At 64.6% G+C, this 14,794-nt stretch overlaps 2 protein-coding genes across 8 annotated transcripts in view; one reads left to right on the forward strand and one right to left on the reverse strand.

The window, feature by feature from the left end:
- The window catches only part of LRRC56 (leucine rich repeat containing 56), a 16,149-nt gene extending 13,348 nt beyond the window's left edge, over window positions 1-2,801 (reverse strand). For 2 of the 3 annotated variants that reach the window (XM_017507869.2, XM_017507873.2), the window contains exons 1-4: window positions 2,598-2,801; window positions 1,950-2,070; window positions 1,261-1,448; window positions 557-644 (exon numbers count right to left, since the gene is read on the reverse strand). In XM_017507869.2, coding sequence (XP_017363358.1) covers window positions 557-644; window positions 1,261-1,437 — 265 coding nt within the window. In that variant the 5' untranslated portion in view covers window positions 1,438-1,448; window positions 1,950-2,070; window positions 2,598-2,801. Of the gene's footprint in view, window positions 1-556; window positions 645-1,260; window positions 1,452-1,949; window positions 2,071-2,597 lie in introns of all 3 variants that reach the window. The other variant, XM_017507870.2, reaches the window with a different exon arrangement.
- Window positions 2,802-5,471: 2,670 nt separating this feature from the next.
- HRAS (HRas proto-oncogene, GTPase) lies at window positions 5,472-8,656 on the forward strand. 5 transcript variants are annotated; one of them, XR_001818846.2, is made up of 7 exons: window positions 5,472-5,625; window positions 6,597-6,756; window positions 7,005-7,183; window positions 7,307-7,466; window positions 7,561-7,642; window positions 8,164-8,288; window positions 8,393-8,656. XR_001818846.2 is itself a non-coding variant. In XM_017507883.2 (6 exons), exons 2-5 carry the CDS (start codon window positions 6,646-6,648, stop codon window positions 7,621-7,623), a joined length of 513 nt encoding a protein of 170 aa, XP_017363372.1. In that variant the 5' UTR covers window positions 5,472-5,625; window positions 6,597-6,645; the 3' UTR covers window positions 7,624-7,642; window positions 8,164-8,656. The 5 variants fall into 5 exon arrangements, 4 of the variants coding, with proteins under 4 accessions (XP_017363372.1, XP_017363369.1, XP_017363371.1 ...); XM_017507883.2 differs by having other exon boundaries at window positions 8,164-8,656; XM_017507880.2 differs by lacking the exon at window positions 7,561-7,642.
- Window positions 8,657-14,794: the final 6,138 nt, after the last annotated feature.

Raw genomic sequence — 14,794 nt, forward strand, 5'->3', positions numbered from 1 at the left:
GCTGGGTACTGAGCGTGTTGGGGGTACCGGCGTGGTCGTGCAGGGTACTGAGCGTGTTGGGGGTACCGGCGTGGGTGTGCTGGGTACTGAGCGTGCTGGGGGTACCGGCGTGGTCGTGCAGGGTACTGAGCGTGCTGGGGGTACCGGCATGGGTGTGCTGGGTACTGAGCGTGCTGGGGGTACCGGCGTGGTCATGCAGGGTACTGAGTGTGCTGGGGGTACCGGCATGGGTGTGCTGGGCACTGAGCGTGCTGGGGGTACCGGCGTGGTCGTGCAGGGTACTGAGCGTGCTGGGGGTACTGGTGTGGGTGTGCTGGGTACTGAGCATGCTCGGGGTACTGGCGTGGTCATGTGGGGTACTGAGTGTGTTGCCCTCTGCCTGTACCTGACACAGACCTCAGGTGAGGGGCCAACCCTAAGGAAGCTGCTGTGTCGCCTGAGCTGAGAGGTGTGGACAGCTTTGTGGTCATAACCATAAAACGCATGTTGTTTACCGGGAGGCCTGGCCGTGGCCGTGGCCGTGGCTTTGGCTGTGCTGGGGCGTGACGGGGCTCACCAAAGTTCCCCAGGCTGCCCTCGCGGGTGTCCACACACACCTCCAGCGCCCTCACCAGCCGAAGGTCATCCACCAGGGCCAGGGCCTGCTGTAGAAACCAACCAGCGGTCAGCACTGGTCCCGGCTCTCCCCACCCTAGTTCCATCTCTGCTTCTGGCTGGTAGGACTCTGTGGGGCTCCCTTTGGAGTGGGCATGGATGTTTCCCTGCCTTGGCCATGTTGGCCTTGGCCTGGCTGGTGGGATGGGGGTGAGCAGAACCTGGGCTGCATGTGGCTGGTGGGGCCATTGCCAGGGAAGGACCTGCCCTGGGTGGGGCTGGCATCTCCAAGGAGACTCCCAGGGCCGACACACTGTGCCCGGAGCCCAGAGTCCAGATGGCATCTAGCCCTGCTCCACTGAAGGACTCCTCTTGGTTGGAGGGCAGTGGACGCTTAGCCTCTACTTGTGGGTTCTGGCCTGGCTCCCTCCTGTCTGTGACCCAACCAAATGCCTGGGGATGTCTGTGTCACCAAGCACCTGGGGCCTGGCTGGGGGCCCAAGGGCAGAGTGGGTGGAGCAGACCCAGCTGCAGGGGCTGGGCTGAGGCCAACTGTCAGCGGGAAGACCAGCAGGAGGGGACCGAGAGTGGACATCAGCAGAAAGGGGTCCTGGGATGGCACCCCACACAGGCCTCTGTGGCCAGTGCCCCCGTGCCTGCACTCACCAGTCGGGCGGGGGACAGGTACTCTTCCACCCGCTGCTCTCTGCGGCTGCCCTGCTGGCCACCAGGGCCCTTGCTCTGTGGGCAGGGGTTGTGCAGGCCTTGCCAGCTCAGCTCCCGCACCCGGACGCTGGCGGTGCTGGGCCGAGACCCACGGGATCTGTCCCAGACTGGGTCCATTCACGTGAAACCTGCTGGCAGAGGCAGAACGAAAGCTCCAAGCTTTTGCTCCTCTTTCTCTGTAGCCTGGCTGAGACCCTGGCACAGCCCTCAGCCCCCTCCCCCCACACACAGCGAGCCCTTGGTGCCTGCTTCCACCCCGAGCCTAGAGAAGGCTCCTGACTTGGCTGGGCCTCATGGGGCCCTTGTCTGCTTAGACTCAGCCTGGAGCGCCTCGCACTCCCTTCCCCCAGCCTTGCTCCACCCGTCTGCTCCGTAGGACACCCTCCCGATGTTTCTGCCCATCCTCAGGGTCCACACAGGCAGTGCTGGCTCCAGGCCGCCCCATCTGAGGCCCACAAGGGCTGTGCGCTTGGGGGTGCCAGGCCAGCTGCCTGCCGCTGTGGGGTTCCCAGGGCTGCCTCAAGCTCTGGGCTATGGGTCTTTCTCCACCTGATGGTCTCTGAGCCTGGGGTTCAGGATCAGGTCCCAGGCCTTCCCCTACCCACCCTGTGCCCTCTGAGCCCCTTCACCTGCAGGCAGCTGCCTTCTTCTGCTGTGGGTCAAACATCCGGGCAAGGAGGCGGCATGAGCCTCAGGCAGTACCTGCGAGTCAGGGTGGCTTCCTGGCCGGGTCACTGTGCCCAAGGGAACCTGGAACAGGCTGGGCTGAGGTCACAGCACCCAGAGGTGGGCAGGTCAGCCCAGGACCTGACCATCTCCCGGCCCCGCTGGTGAGGAGGAAGAGTCAGGTGTGTGACGGATGCTGGGTTCCTCTGGATCCCCCAACGCAGAGCCTGGTGCTCATCCCAATCCCACTTCCCTCCTCTGCAATGCTGGTGTGGGTGTGTGGGGTACTGAGCGTGCTGGGGTACCAGTGGCACCCCATTCTTCCAGAGCCCCTCCCCAGGCCTTTGAGGGTGTCTGCCCGGTGTGTCCCTGGACCACCTGCACCAGGTGAGCCTGGTGTTGCCCCTTAAAGATGCAGAAGTCTGCCTCGGCCCTAGACCCTGGAATCGTGAGCTCCAGGGTGGAGCCAGAAGTGCGCTTGAAGTGTCCGGTGTCCTCCTCCCTGACCGGCTTTGTCTTCAGGCTGGACCTCCCTCCTGTAGTACCCCCCCGCCTTCCCAGATTTATTCTCCTGAGAAGACAGATCCCCTTCGGAACCCCGTGTGTCTTACTACGTGTTGGGTTGAGGGCCTGCCTCGCCCCGGAGCTGGGTGCTTCTTTGCTGTCCACAGTCACAGGAGAGGGTGCTAAAATATTTGCAGAAGGAAGCCGTGAACAGGCGGATGCGCATACAGCCACTTAGAACGCCCTGGCTTTTATCTGTTGACCTCGTGCGGATGTTGAAAACGCATCCTCTCCATCCTGTCTAGAGCTGCCCAGTGCCAGCCGCCGTGGCTGGCCGTTGACGGAGGTGGTGGGGGGAGTGCTGGAACGGGGCAGCAGCGCAGGCTCCCGTGCCTCAGTGGCCTGGTCTGGAAGGTGACCTACAGCAAGGCTGAAAGAAGCCTGCGGTAGCGTCTCATGGAGTTTCCAGCCACTCTCCCCTGCTGGCTGCCTGTCTCCAGCCAGGCAAGGCCTGAGGCCTCAGCAGGACCCTGCCACCTCCATCCAGGCCTCCAGCCTCATGGACGGCGAGAACTGGCCGGGTGAGGCAGCCCCTGGACACCCACGGGTGGTACCAGGGGCTGAGTCAGTCACCCTCGTTTCCTCTGTGCCCGAGAGCCCCAAGTATCAGGCTGGTCTGAGCCCCAACGCCTGGGGGTGCAAGGACCAGGAGTTGGAGGCTGTGGAGTCCGAAGCCCCACTGGACTCCCACCTCAGACACTGCTCCTGGAGTTCTTGCCCAGGCCTGAACCATCCATGCACTTCACGGCCCTGCGCCCACCCTGAATCCTCTCTGTGAGCCTCCAGGCTCCAGACCCCAGCTACTGCCATTCCCTGGTGGGTAGCTCATCAACTCTGGGTCCCCGGGAGCCCTGGCCCCTTCACCATGGGGGCTGTGAGGGTTAGGGCCTGCCCCCCTCCTGAGCCCCACCCTGGAGCCTCCGGAGCATCCTGAGTCCTTGCCTCTGCGTCTCCCTCAGGGCAGGGCTTGGGGCCCCTCCGGTCCCCTGACAGGGAGCCCCTTCAGTGCAGGCCCAGGGGCCGGTGGGGGCCAGGGTCCCCAGAGGCCCAGATCTGACATGGGGACCATCACTGCGTCCCCGCCGGCTGTGCCGCTTCCACCCTCGCCCAGGTCTCGGCGCGGGCTCCCCCCGAACACCGGGCGTAGAGCGAGGCCTGCGGCTCCCACCCCAAGGGTGCGCTCGGCTCTCACCTGAGGGCTCGGCCCAGGTGTCCGGCCCAGGTGTCCGGCCCTGGGGGCTCGGCCCTGGCCGCCCTCCGCCGCCTCCTACTGCCGGCTGCTCCTCCGGCCGCGGGGTTGCGGCCTCGGCGCCATGGCAACGGGGGCGGGGCCTTATTTGAATACGCAAATATTTATAAGCAGCAGCCTCGCGTTCGGTGGGGTAGAGCCACGCCCCTTAGCAACGGTTGCTAGGGCGGGGCCACGCGGGATGGCTTGCGCGTGGGCGCCCGGCAGCCGCGCGCGATCCCGGCGGGAGGTGACGCGCCACCAACGCGGGTGGGCGCGGACGCGTCAGGGGCCAGACCCCGTCGGCTCCGAGCCGGGCCGTCGCGGTGCACGTGTCGCGTTTCCTCGCCATCCCGGCGCTTCCCACGCGGGGCCGGCAGGGCGGTCTCGGCAGGAGGCTCGCGCCCACCTTTCCCAGGGCCGAGGCCTGCCGCCCTGACCTTCGCTTGGAAGTGAGGCCGACCGCAAAGGGAACCGCCGGGTAGAGCGCCCCCGAGGACCAGGAAGCCGACCGGACGCCGGAGTGCGCCGCCTCTCGGCCGCGTCCACGCGCGTGTGTCCCGAGCCGGGTGCTGACTGCGACCGCGCGGGACCCCACGTGGGTGGAGCCCGGGGACAGCAGCGACCCGCGCGGGAGGGCGTGGCGGCGGGGCGGGCGCTGGGCGGGGCAGCGGCAGGGTTGCGGGACCGTAAACCACCCGCCCCTTTTTTTTGAGACAGAGTCTCGCTCTGTGGCCCAGTCTGGGGCGCAATGGCGTGATCGCGGCTCACCGCAACCTCCGCCCCCGGGGTCCAAGCCATTCTCCTGCCTCAGCCTCCCGAGTAGCTGAGACTCCAGTCACGCGCCTCCGCGCCCGGCCGATTTTTGGTATTTTCAGTAGAGACGGGTGTTCACCATATTGGCCCGGCCAGTCTTGAAGCCCTGACCTCAGGTGACCCGCCCACCTCGGCCTCCCGGGTGCTGCGGTTACCCGCGTGAGCACCGCGCCCAGCCCGCCTTTTGTTTTTTATTGACGATGTATTTCTCATTCGTTTGCAATTTTAAAAACATTAAAAACACGTCCTTTTGAGTTTGAAAGGACCTAGGATGTGCGCTTCGTTGCTTGGGGTGAGCCCCGGGCCCTTCGCTCCCCGATGGCAATTTGCGACCCTCAAGTTTTGGGGGCACTGGGCGGGCAGGGGTCGCCCGCCAGCAGGCCCAAGTTAGAGGAAGGCGGTGGCGACGCCGTCCTCGCGGTTGCGAGGCCACCCGGGGGTCCCCAGCTCCGAGCAGCCGGCCCTGGTCCCGAGTGGACCCCGGCCTTTCCCCAGCCCGGAGCCCAGGGACCTCCGCGGTGGGCGGCGCTGCGCTGCCGGCGCAGGGAAGGGCTCGGAGCCACGGGCGTCGCGGAGTCGGGCTCTCTCGCCCGCCTGTTCCCGGGAGAGTCCGGGGGTCCCAGACGCCGGCTCCTCGCCCTCCGCGTGCACCCCAGAGCACGGCTCCGCGCGAGGGTCCCACCCACACCCCCGCGAGGCTTCGGCCCTCCCGGCTCCGCCTCCCGCGTTGCTCCCGGAAGCCCCGCCCGGCCGCGGCTCCTGACAGGCGGGCCGCTCAGCCAACCGGGGTGGAGTGGGGCGGGGCCCGGTGGAGCACGGCCAATGGTAGGCCGCATTGCGCTGACGGACGGGCGCGGGGCGGGGCGTGCGCGGGCCCGGCAGAGTCTTCGCCGCCCGCGCCCGGCGCCCGCAGCCCGAGCCGCACCCGCCGCGGACGGAGCCCATGCGCGGGGCGAGCCGCGCGTCCCCGCCCCCGCCCCGCCCCGCCCCCGCCCCGGCTCCGGCTCCGGGGGCAGTCGCGCCAGTGAGCGGTGAGTGCGGGCGGGGGTCGGTCGGGCCGCGCGTCCTCCCCGCCCCCAGGCGGTGGCTCTACGCGCGGCGCGGGCCGGGGGCGCGGGCCGGGGCGGGCGGGGCCGGGGCGGGCGGGGCCGCGGGCACAGGTGAGCCCGCGTCGGGGGCTGCGGGGGCGGGGCGGGAGCGGGCTCGAACCCCGTCCTCCCCGGGGCCCGCGGGAGCCCGAGCCCCGCCCGTGGCCTGGCGCTGGGCACGGTCCCCAAGCCGGCGGCCCCTGGAGCTCGGGCCGGGCGCGCTCGCAGCGCGGCGCGTCAGGGCGGAGGCGGCCTTGGCCGGCCCGGGCACCCCGATTCAGCATCGCAGGTCGTGGGCCAGGCCAGGGCCCTCGGCCCCAGGGCCTTGCCGCCCCTCGTCGCCTGTTCCCGGGAGCCCTGCCCGTCCGTCTTCTCCGGTTTTCTTCTGCTGGATGCTCGGGATCCCCGCCGGGGGCGCGGGGCGCTGCCCGGGTCTGCCCTCCCCACAGCGCACCTGGCACGCAGTAGGCGCTCAGCAAATGCTTGTCCGAGGCACCAGCGCCGCGGGGCCTGCGGGCTGGCATTGGCCTGCCCGGGCACGCCGTGGCGCGCTCCGCCGTGGCCAGACCTGTTCCGGGGGACGGTAACCTCAGCCCTCGGGCGCCTCCCGTTAGCCTTTCTGCCGACCCAGCAGCTTCTAATTTGGGTGTGTGGTTGAGAGTGCTCAGCTGTCAGCCCTGCCTTTGGGGGCCGGCTCCCTTTCGCCTCACTGGGTCATTAAGAGCAGGTGGGGACGAGGCGACACCCCCCACCCGCCGGGGCGCAGCCGCACAGGTAGGCACGCTGCTGTTGCTGCCACCCTTCCCGCCCCAGTGTTGGGGCCCAGGGCCCTCTGTGGGTTTGCCCTTCCGATGGCCCTGCCAGCAGCTGCCCTGAGGGGCCTGGACCTGGCTGAGCAGGGCCCTCCTTGGCAGGTGGGGCAGGAGACCCTGCAGTACCCCGGGCCGCAGGCCCTGAGGAGCGATGACGGAATATAAGCTCGTGGTGGTGGGTGCCGGTGGCGTGGGGAAGAGTGCCCTGACCATCCAGCTAATCCAGAACCACTTCGTGGACGAATACGACCCCACAATAGAGGTGAGCCTGGCGGTGCTGTCCAGGCTTCCAGAGCTGCTGTGGGGGAGCCCAGAACACTGCCAGGATGGGGTGGCTGCAGCCCCTGGCCCTGCACGGTGGTGTGGGCCTGTCTCCTGCTTCCCCCAGAGGAGGGGATCCCCTTGTCTCAGCACGCCCGAGAAGGGGCATGCGAGGTCCGAGGGAGGGGCTGGCAGTGTGAGCCCCCCGAGGAGGGTCCTGAGGGGTCCCTGAGCCGTGCCCTCCTGCAGGACTCCTACCGGAAGCAGGTGGTCATTGACGGGGAGACGTGCTTGCTGGACATCCTGGATACGGCCGGCCAGGAGGAGTACAGCGCCATGCGAGACCAGTACATGCGCACCGGGGAGGGCTTCCTGTGTGTCTTCGCCATCAACAACACCAAGTCCTTCGAGGACATCCACCAGTACAGGTGAACCACGAGGCCGGCCCTGGGGGGCTGTGCCGGATGACGGGGGCCTCCTGTCCTCTCTGTGCTTGTCCTTGATGCAGCTGTGCCTGTAGCCCCCGCCAGCTCTCCCCTTTCGTTTCTCAGGGAGCAGATTAAGCGGGTGAAGGACTCGGACGACGTGCCCATGGTGCTGGTGGGGAACAAGTGTGACCTGGCTGCACGCACCGTGGAGTCTCGGCAGGCTCAGGACCTTGCCCGAAGCTACGGCATCCCCTACATCGAGACCTCGGCCAAAACCCGGCAGGTGAGCCAGCTCTCCACCCTGCTGCTAGCCAGGGACTCACCCGCCCCGCCCTAGCCAGGGAGCAGCACTCACTGACCCCTCTCCCTTGACACAGGGCAGCCGCTCTGGTTCTGGCTCCAGCTCCGGGACCCTCTGGGATCCCCCGGGACCCATGTGACCCAGCGGCCCCTTGCGCTGTAAGTCTCCCGGGACGGCAGGGCAGTGAGGGAGGCGAGGGCCGGGGCCTGGGCTCACGCCCTGCAGTCCTGGGTCGACACAGCTCTGGGGAGGCAGAGGTCCTTGGAGAGAGCTGCCCTGAGCCAGGCCGGAGCGGTGACCCTGGGGCCCGGCCCCTTTTGCCCCGTAGTGTCCCACGGGCATCTGTGGGTTCTGAGCCCTTAGGGGCTGCCAGGGACACTGGCTGTAGCTCAGATGAGAGCTGGGCGCAGGGCGGTCAAACCCTGGCCAGACCTGGAGTTCAGGAGGGTCCTGGGTCACACTGATCTTTGAGGGTACTGCTCTATAGTGATGGGGGTGCCCCTAGGGTCTTCGAGATGACCAGAGCCCAGCTTCCTGTCTGTGTGGTGGGCCTGGGGACGTGGCTGGGGAAGTTGGGAGCATCGGGCCAGGCATGGCTTGATCCCACAGCAGGGAGCCCCCCTCGCCCAGGCAGGGGGCCCCTGGCTGGTCCCCCCTGATCCCATCCCTCTTTTCCCAGGGAGTGGAGGATGCTTTTTACACGCTGGTGCGTGAGATTCGGCAGCACAAGCTTCGGAAGCTGAACCCTCCCGACGAGAGCGGTCCTGGCTGCATGAGCTGCAAGTGTGTGCTCTCCTGACACAGGTGAGGTGGCTCCAGGACAGCCGCCACGCCCACCGGGTGGCCCTGCTCCCCACCCCAGCTGGTCTCCTGGTCTGTGGTCAGCAGCATCCTTGTGCCACACCCAGCACAGGCTTCAGGACGTGGAGGCGCCGCATGCAGGGAGGAGGTGCAGACGGAAGAAGGAGGAGGCGGAAGGAAGGGCTGCGGGAGCCTCGCCACCCAGGGACCGTGGGCCGAGGTGACCGCAGACCCTCCAAGGGACGCTTTGCGCAGATTGTCTTGAGCGTCCCAAACGCCACGGGAACCCCAGCCCTTAGCTCCCTTCCCAGGCCTCTGTGGGCCCTTGTCGGGTGCGGATGGGAACACAGTAAATTATTGGATGGTCTTGACCCTGGTTTTTGGCTGAGAGCGGGGCGCAGCATGCGTGTGGCGCGGTACGTGGTATGTGGGAATCTCCGGCCTGTCCAGCCTTGGGCCCTTCACAGACTTTGGAAGTGGGAGGTTGGGAGCGGCTGGTCAGGGGTCTGGGCTGTGTGGCCCTTGGCTCCACCTGCCCCAGAGTGTGCAGGGAGCTCTGGACAAGCAGGCAGATTGTCAGGACAGAGAACTTTCTGTGCTAGCAGCTAGGAGGGCGCCCTAGCCCTGCAGGGGGCGAGGGCGGGGGCGGGGGGGGGCGGTCTGTGCTGGCGGCTGTCTGCCTGAAAGCCTTCTGGGCGGTGAGAGGCATCCCGTCTCCTGACTTTTTCCAACCATGAAATGCACCTGCCGAGAATGGCGGACGTAGGGACCCCATCTCTTACCCTCATGTGCCCCATATTTTTCGGCCCTCCCGCCTGGGACAGTCTGTGGACTTTGGAAGCAGGACCCCAGCACCGACACCTGTCCTCAGGCCTCGCCGCCCCATCGGGGATTGGGTGGTGGCCACCAGGGCGTGGGAGCCTGGCCATGCCTGTCTCCTGGAGTAGACGAGGCTGGCGGCTGGTCTGCCACACCCTGCCCCGCCGTGCTCTGCCTCATGGCTGGTTGCTTTTGGAGTCTGGTAGCCTCACTAGCTCTGCCTTGCTGGGCACACCCAGGCTCCGACACCCACTCTGCTCCGAGGGGCCTGCCCTGGGCCAAGTTCTCGGTCTGGCCACAGCCACAGAGGGCTTCGTCCCCAGCGCGGTCATCCTGGCTGCTCCTGGGGGCTCGCAGTGCCCCTGCCCTTCCAGGGCTCCAGTTGAAGCTGGGCCAGGCCTCTTTGGGATGGACTTCCGCCCTATTGGGGGTCCCCATCCCACAGGGTTGGGGAGAGGCTGCAGGGCATCTGCTGGCTGGCCAGGGCTGCAGGAACACCACACTCAGCCTTCTCCCTGGCAGCCTCCAAGTAACCGGCTCCCTCATCAACGCTGACTTCCCAAGGCCGGGAGCTGTCTGGGGCCGTAGGGCAGCTTGCTGGGTACCGCCCTGGCCCCTTCCACAGCGTGTCCGTCACAGCCGGCCGAGGGGGTTGGATGCAGGTGCACCCATGCAGGGGGTCTCTCTGGACCTGTCTCTTGGTCTTTATGGGGCTGGACAGGGCCTGGTGTCAGGGTCCCACTGGGGTTGCAGGGCGGGGCCCGTCCTGTGGTCCTGTGGTGTCCAGGGCAGATGTGGAGGGTCCAGGGCTCAGCACCCCTGTTCCATGCTGACTCAGGACAGCGTGGGCCCTCAACATCCAGGACCCTGGGTGGCTACCACACGGAGTCCCAGCACAGGAACTGCTGGACAGCCTGGGGTCTGTCCTGAGCTGGGGACAGGCCAGCCACACCCCATCCTGGGGACTCCCAGAGAGCAGCCGCTGCCCCAGGCTCCACAGAAGCCCCCTCATGCCTTGGGGACAGCCCAGTCAAGCCAGGGTGTGGGAGGACCAGGCTCCCATGTGGGAGCTGACTCCTTGGGATTCAGGAGCTGTGCCGACAGGCAGCAGGGAGCCAGCTCGTCCCCTCCAGGAGGGTCTTGAGGCCTGGGGATACCTTCGGAGGCCTGGGTGCCAGGACACTCGCCCTGGTGTGGCTGAAGGGAAGGCAGATGCAGTCAGCTTCTCCACTGAGCCCATTTGCTCTTCAGGGGGCTGGGCCTCACAAACCTGGGTCCCTGTGTGGCCCCCGTGGTCTGATAGGACATCTCTGCAAACGGCCGATCCCAGAGGACAAGTCCAAGGGAGAGCCGTGCAGAGAAAGCCCCGTCCCTGCACCCTGACCCGCAGGAGGGACCCTGCTGCCTGCCAGCGTCCCTCCAGGGTTCCTTCATTGTCTGCACTTGCCTGAGAACAGAGGGCTCCATGTCAGCCGCCCTACAGCAAGCAGCAGTGACTGCGTCTGAAGTGTGAGCCGCTGAGACCCCCTCCTGCAGGGACCCATCTTCTGGAGGACTGAGGACCACCCTCCGCCCACACGGGGGTCCCATCCTGGTGGCTGTTCGGTGCCAGGCTCTGCCCCATTTGGGTCTGGGGTCTCAGCCAGATGTGTGTCCAGGGCAGGACTGGAGAGGTTGGGTTGGGTCTAGAACAGGGCAGGGCTGGAGCGTGGCCCAGGTCAGGCCTGTTTGGTCTCGGACGCATCACCCGTCAAATGCGTGTTCGTATCCACCTCACGGAGTCGCCCTGAGGTGAACAAGACGGTCATCTGTAGTCTGCGCAGAAAGGGCATCCGCTGAGTGCTCACGATGCCCCTTGGCAGCCGTGTGGAGGTGGCACCGGCCACTGGTGGTGACTGTCCTCATACTGTGGGGGAGGGCAGCTGTGCTGAGATGCGCCTCTTGCCTAGAAAAGCGTCCTGACGGAGAGCCCCTCGGACACCCACCGTATCCCCAGCTGCTCCACACACGGCGGGCATTTGGCACTGGTGACATTGTGGGGTGGCTGCACACGTCACCACAGGATGCTGCCCAGCTCAGCCGGGCCTGGAGTCAGTGTCCTCCCCTCCCTGAACTGTCTGCATGTGTGTGATGTGTATCAGTGTGTGGGTAAACACGTGTGTGGTGTGTTTCCAGCTAGGCCTGGCCATGCTCATGTATGTGGGTGAACACGTGTGTGCTGTGGTTCTTCCCAGCTAGGCCTGGCTGTGCTCATGTATGTGGGTGAACATGTGTGTGTTGTCTCCAGCCAGGCCTGGCCCTGCACGTGTATGTGTATGTGGGTGGACACGTGTGTGTTATCTTCAGCCAGGCCTGGCCCTGCACATGTATGTGTATGTGGGTGGACACGTGTGTTATCTCCAGCCAGGCCTGCCCCTGCACGTGTATGTGTATGTGGGTGGACACGTGTGTGTTATCTCCAGCCAGGCCTGGCCCTGCACGTGTATGTGTATGTGGGTGGACACGTGTGTGGTGTGGGGTTCTCCCTAGCTAGGCCTGGCCCTGCACGTGTATGTGTATGTGGGTGGATATGTGTGTGGTGTGTGTTTCTCTCCAGCCAGGCCTGGCCCTGCACATGTATGTGTATGTGGGTGGACGTGTGTGTGGTGTGTGTTTTTCTCCAGCCAGGCCTGGCCCTGCACATGTATGTGTATGTGGGTGGACGTGTGTGTGGTGTGTGTTTTTCTTCAGCCAGGCCTGGCCCTGCACATATATGTGTATGTGGGTGGATGTGTGTGTGGTGTGTGGTTCTCTCCAGCCAGGCCTGGCCCTGCACGTGTATGTGGGTGGACGTGTGTGTGGTATGTGTTTTTCTCCAGCCAGGCCTGGCCCTGCACACGTATGTGGGTGGATGTGTGTGTGGTGTGTGGTTCTCTCCAGCCAGGCCTGGCCCTGCACGTGTACGTGTATGTGGGTGGACGCGTGTGTGGTATGTGTTTCTCTCCAGCCAGGCCTCGCCCTGCACGTGTATGTGTATGTGGGTGGACGCGTGTGTGGTGTGTGTTTCTCTCCAGCCAGGCCTGGCCCTGCACATATATGTGTATGTGGGTGGATGTGTGTGTGGTGTGTGTTTTTCTCCAGCCAGGCCTGGCCCTGCACATGTATGTGTATGTGGGTGGATGTGTGTGTGGTGTGTGGTTCTCTCCAGCCAGGCCTGGTCCTGCATGTGTATGTGGGTGGATGTGTGTGTGGTGTGTGTTTTTCTCCAGCCAGGCCTGGCCCTGCACATATATGTGTATGTGGGTGGACACGTGTGTGGTGTGTGTTTCTCTCCAGCCAGGCCTGGCCCTGCATGTGTATGTGTATGTGGGTGGACGCGCGTGTGGTGTGTGTTTCTCTCCAGCCAGGCCTGGCCCTGCACGTGTGTGTGTATGTGGGTGGACGCGTGTGTGGTGTGTGTTTCTCTCCAGCCAGGCCTGGCTGTCCCGCTCACGTGTGTGTGCAGGTCTTCGTCAGTCACCCCCGTGGCCCGAGGCGATCGTCTGCATCTGTCGGGACGCCCCACTCAGCTCCCTCCACCTGGGGTGGTCCTGGGGATGCAGATGCAGGTGGGGGCTGGGGGCCGGCCCCTCCCTCGGTGGGCCTCAGGTCTTGTGTAAAGGGTGAGGTTTGCGCAGCAGGGCTAGATTCAGTGCACCTGTGTCTCGCCTTCTTGAGGAGCACTCCTTGGTGCCGTGAATGTCCTAGGGAGGCCCAGAGGACAAACCCTCTGCCTGAGGTCCCCCAGTGGCCAGCTGACCAGGTCCCACTGATTGACAGGCCCTGCTGACTGCTGAGGGGGTGGAGGAAGCCGGGGGGAGGTCAGCTTCCGTCCTGCCCTCTCCTACCCCTCGGATCACAGCCCTGCTAGGACTCCCCACCAGCTGCCTCCTCCCAACAGAGGCCTCTGGTAGCTGAGAGCCGGCCACAGCGGTCCCACAGGGCCATGCAGAAACACCGTCCATCAGGGAGGCGTGGATGAAGATGTAGGGGCTCAGGTGGGGCACGGTGGTTCATGACTAATTCCAGCATTTTGGGAGGGTGAGGTGGGCAGATCATGAGGTCAGCAGTCAGACTGGGCTGGCCAACATAGTGAAACCCTGTTTCTACTAAAAATAAATAAATAATTTATACAAGGAGGAGGTAAAACAAATAGAAAAATTAGCCAGGCATGGTGGCAGGCACCTGTAATCCCAGCTACCAGCTACTAGAGAGGCTGAGGCAGGGGAATGGCTTGAACCTGGGAGGCGGAGGTTGCAGTGAGCCGAGATCACGCCATTGCCCTCCAGCCTGGGTGACAGAATAGACAACATCTCAAAAAACAAACAGAAGCAAGGCCTCTCCTCACAATGGAATATCACTCAGCCTTGAAGCAGGAGGACGCTAGGCGTGGTGGTTCATGCCTATAATCTCAACATTTTGAGAGGCTGAGGTGGGAGGATTGCTTGAAGCCAGGAGTTCAAGACCAGCCTGGGCAACGCAGTGAGACCTCGACACAACAAAACTGCAAAAACTAGCTGGGTGTGGTGGCATGCCCTGCAGCCCCAGCCACCCGAGAGGCCGAGGTGGGAGGATGGATTGAGCCCAAGAAGGCTGAGGCTGCCGGGAGCTGAGATCACACTACTGCTCTCCAGCCTGGGCATCAGAGCAAGGCCCTATCCTAAGGGGAAAAGAAAGCCAGGTGCAGGCTCACGCCTGTAATCCCAGCACTTTGGGAGGCCAAGATGAGCGGATCACGAGGTCAGGAGTTCGAGAACAGCCTGGCCAACATGGTGACACCGTCTCTTAAAAATACAAAAGATAGCCAGGCATGGTGGCAGGCACCTGTCATCCCAGCTACTCAGGAGGCTGAGGCAGGAGAATCTCTTGAACCCAGGAGGTGGAGGCTGTGGTGAGCCGAGATTGTGCCACTGCACTCCAGCCTGGGCGACATCTCAAAAAAGAAAAAAAGAAACAAAAAACAACCTTGCCCTGCCATTTTGCCAAGTGAGAAATTCTGCATGATTTCTCTGCGGTGAGGAAATAGTCAAACTCAGAAGCAGCACATAGGGTGGCCATGGGCGGGGGCTGGGGCGGCGACTGGGGCTGCTGGTCGGCCTGTAACAGATTTCAGTCGGGAAGACGCATGAGTGGCAGGCTTCACTGCACGCGGCGCCTGTGGCTTGCAGTGCCTGTGGCTTGCGGTGCTGCATGGCACGTTTCCGTTTCTAATGTGGGAGGCTGTGTGTGCCCGTGGACTTTCTGCCGAGCAGTATTTCTTTGTGGGGATGTGCAGCGCGGGTTGTCCGCCTGCTAAGGAATATTTAGTTTGCTGCTAGGTCTTGCCCGTGATGACTGGAGCCTCCTCCATAGGCATTTGGGTACGGTGCCTCTGCGGACATAGACTTCAGTTCTTTAGGGGAGACACGGGGTAGGGTGGGGGTGCGGGGGCTCCTGTGGTTCACGCCTGACTCTGCAGTGAGCTGAGCGCCTTGCCCTCCTAGCTAGATGCCTCGCAGTCCTGCCGCCCGTGGCCGAGATTTTCAGCTTCTGCCTGTTGCGGGATCTCACTGTGGCTTCAGTCTGCCGTCCGTGGCTGGCCACGGCCTGGATGTCTCCTTAGGGCAGCTGTGCCTGCTGCCTGTCCCGTTTGCTGAAGTTTGTGTTTAAGTCTTTTTTTTTTTTTTTTTTTT

The sequence above is a fragment of the Cebus imitator genome, unplaced genomic scaffold (genome assembly GCF_001604975.1).
Source record: "Cebus imitator isolate Cc_AM_T3 unplaced genomic scaffold, Cebus_imitator-1.0 Scaffold384, whole genome shotgun sequence".
Taxonomy (NCBI): Eukaryota; Metazoa; Chordata; class Mammalia; order Primates; family Cebidae; genus Cebus; species Cebus imitator.

Excerpts from the sequence above, each read along its gene's own strand:
- HRAS (XM_017507880.2), top strand. The coding sequence starts at position 6,646 with ATGACGGAATATAAGCTCGTGGTGGTGGGTGCCGGTGGCGTGGGGAAG. Across the intron at positions 6,757-7,004 it reads AATACGACCCCACAATAGAG|GACTCCTACCGGAAGCAGGT; the intron begins GTGAGCCTGGCG and ends GCCCTCCTGCAG. Across the intron at positions 7,184-7,306 it reads GAGGACATCCACCAGTACAG|GGAGCAGATTAAGCGGGTGA; the intron begins GTGAACCACGAG and ends TTCGTTTCTCAG.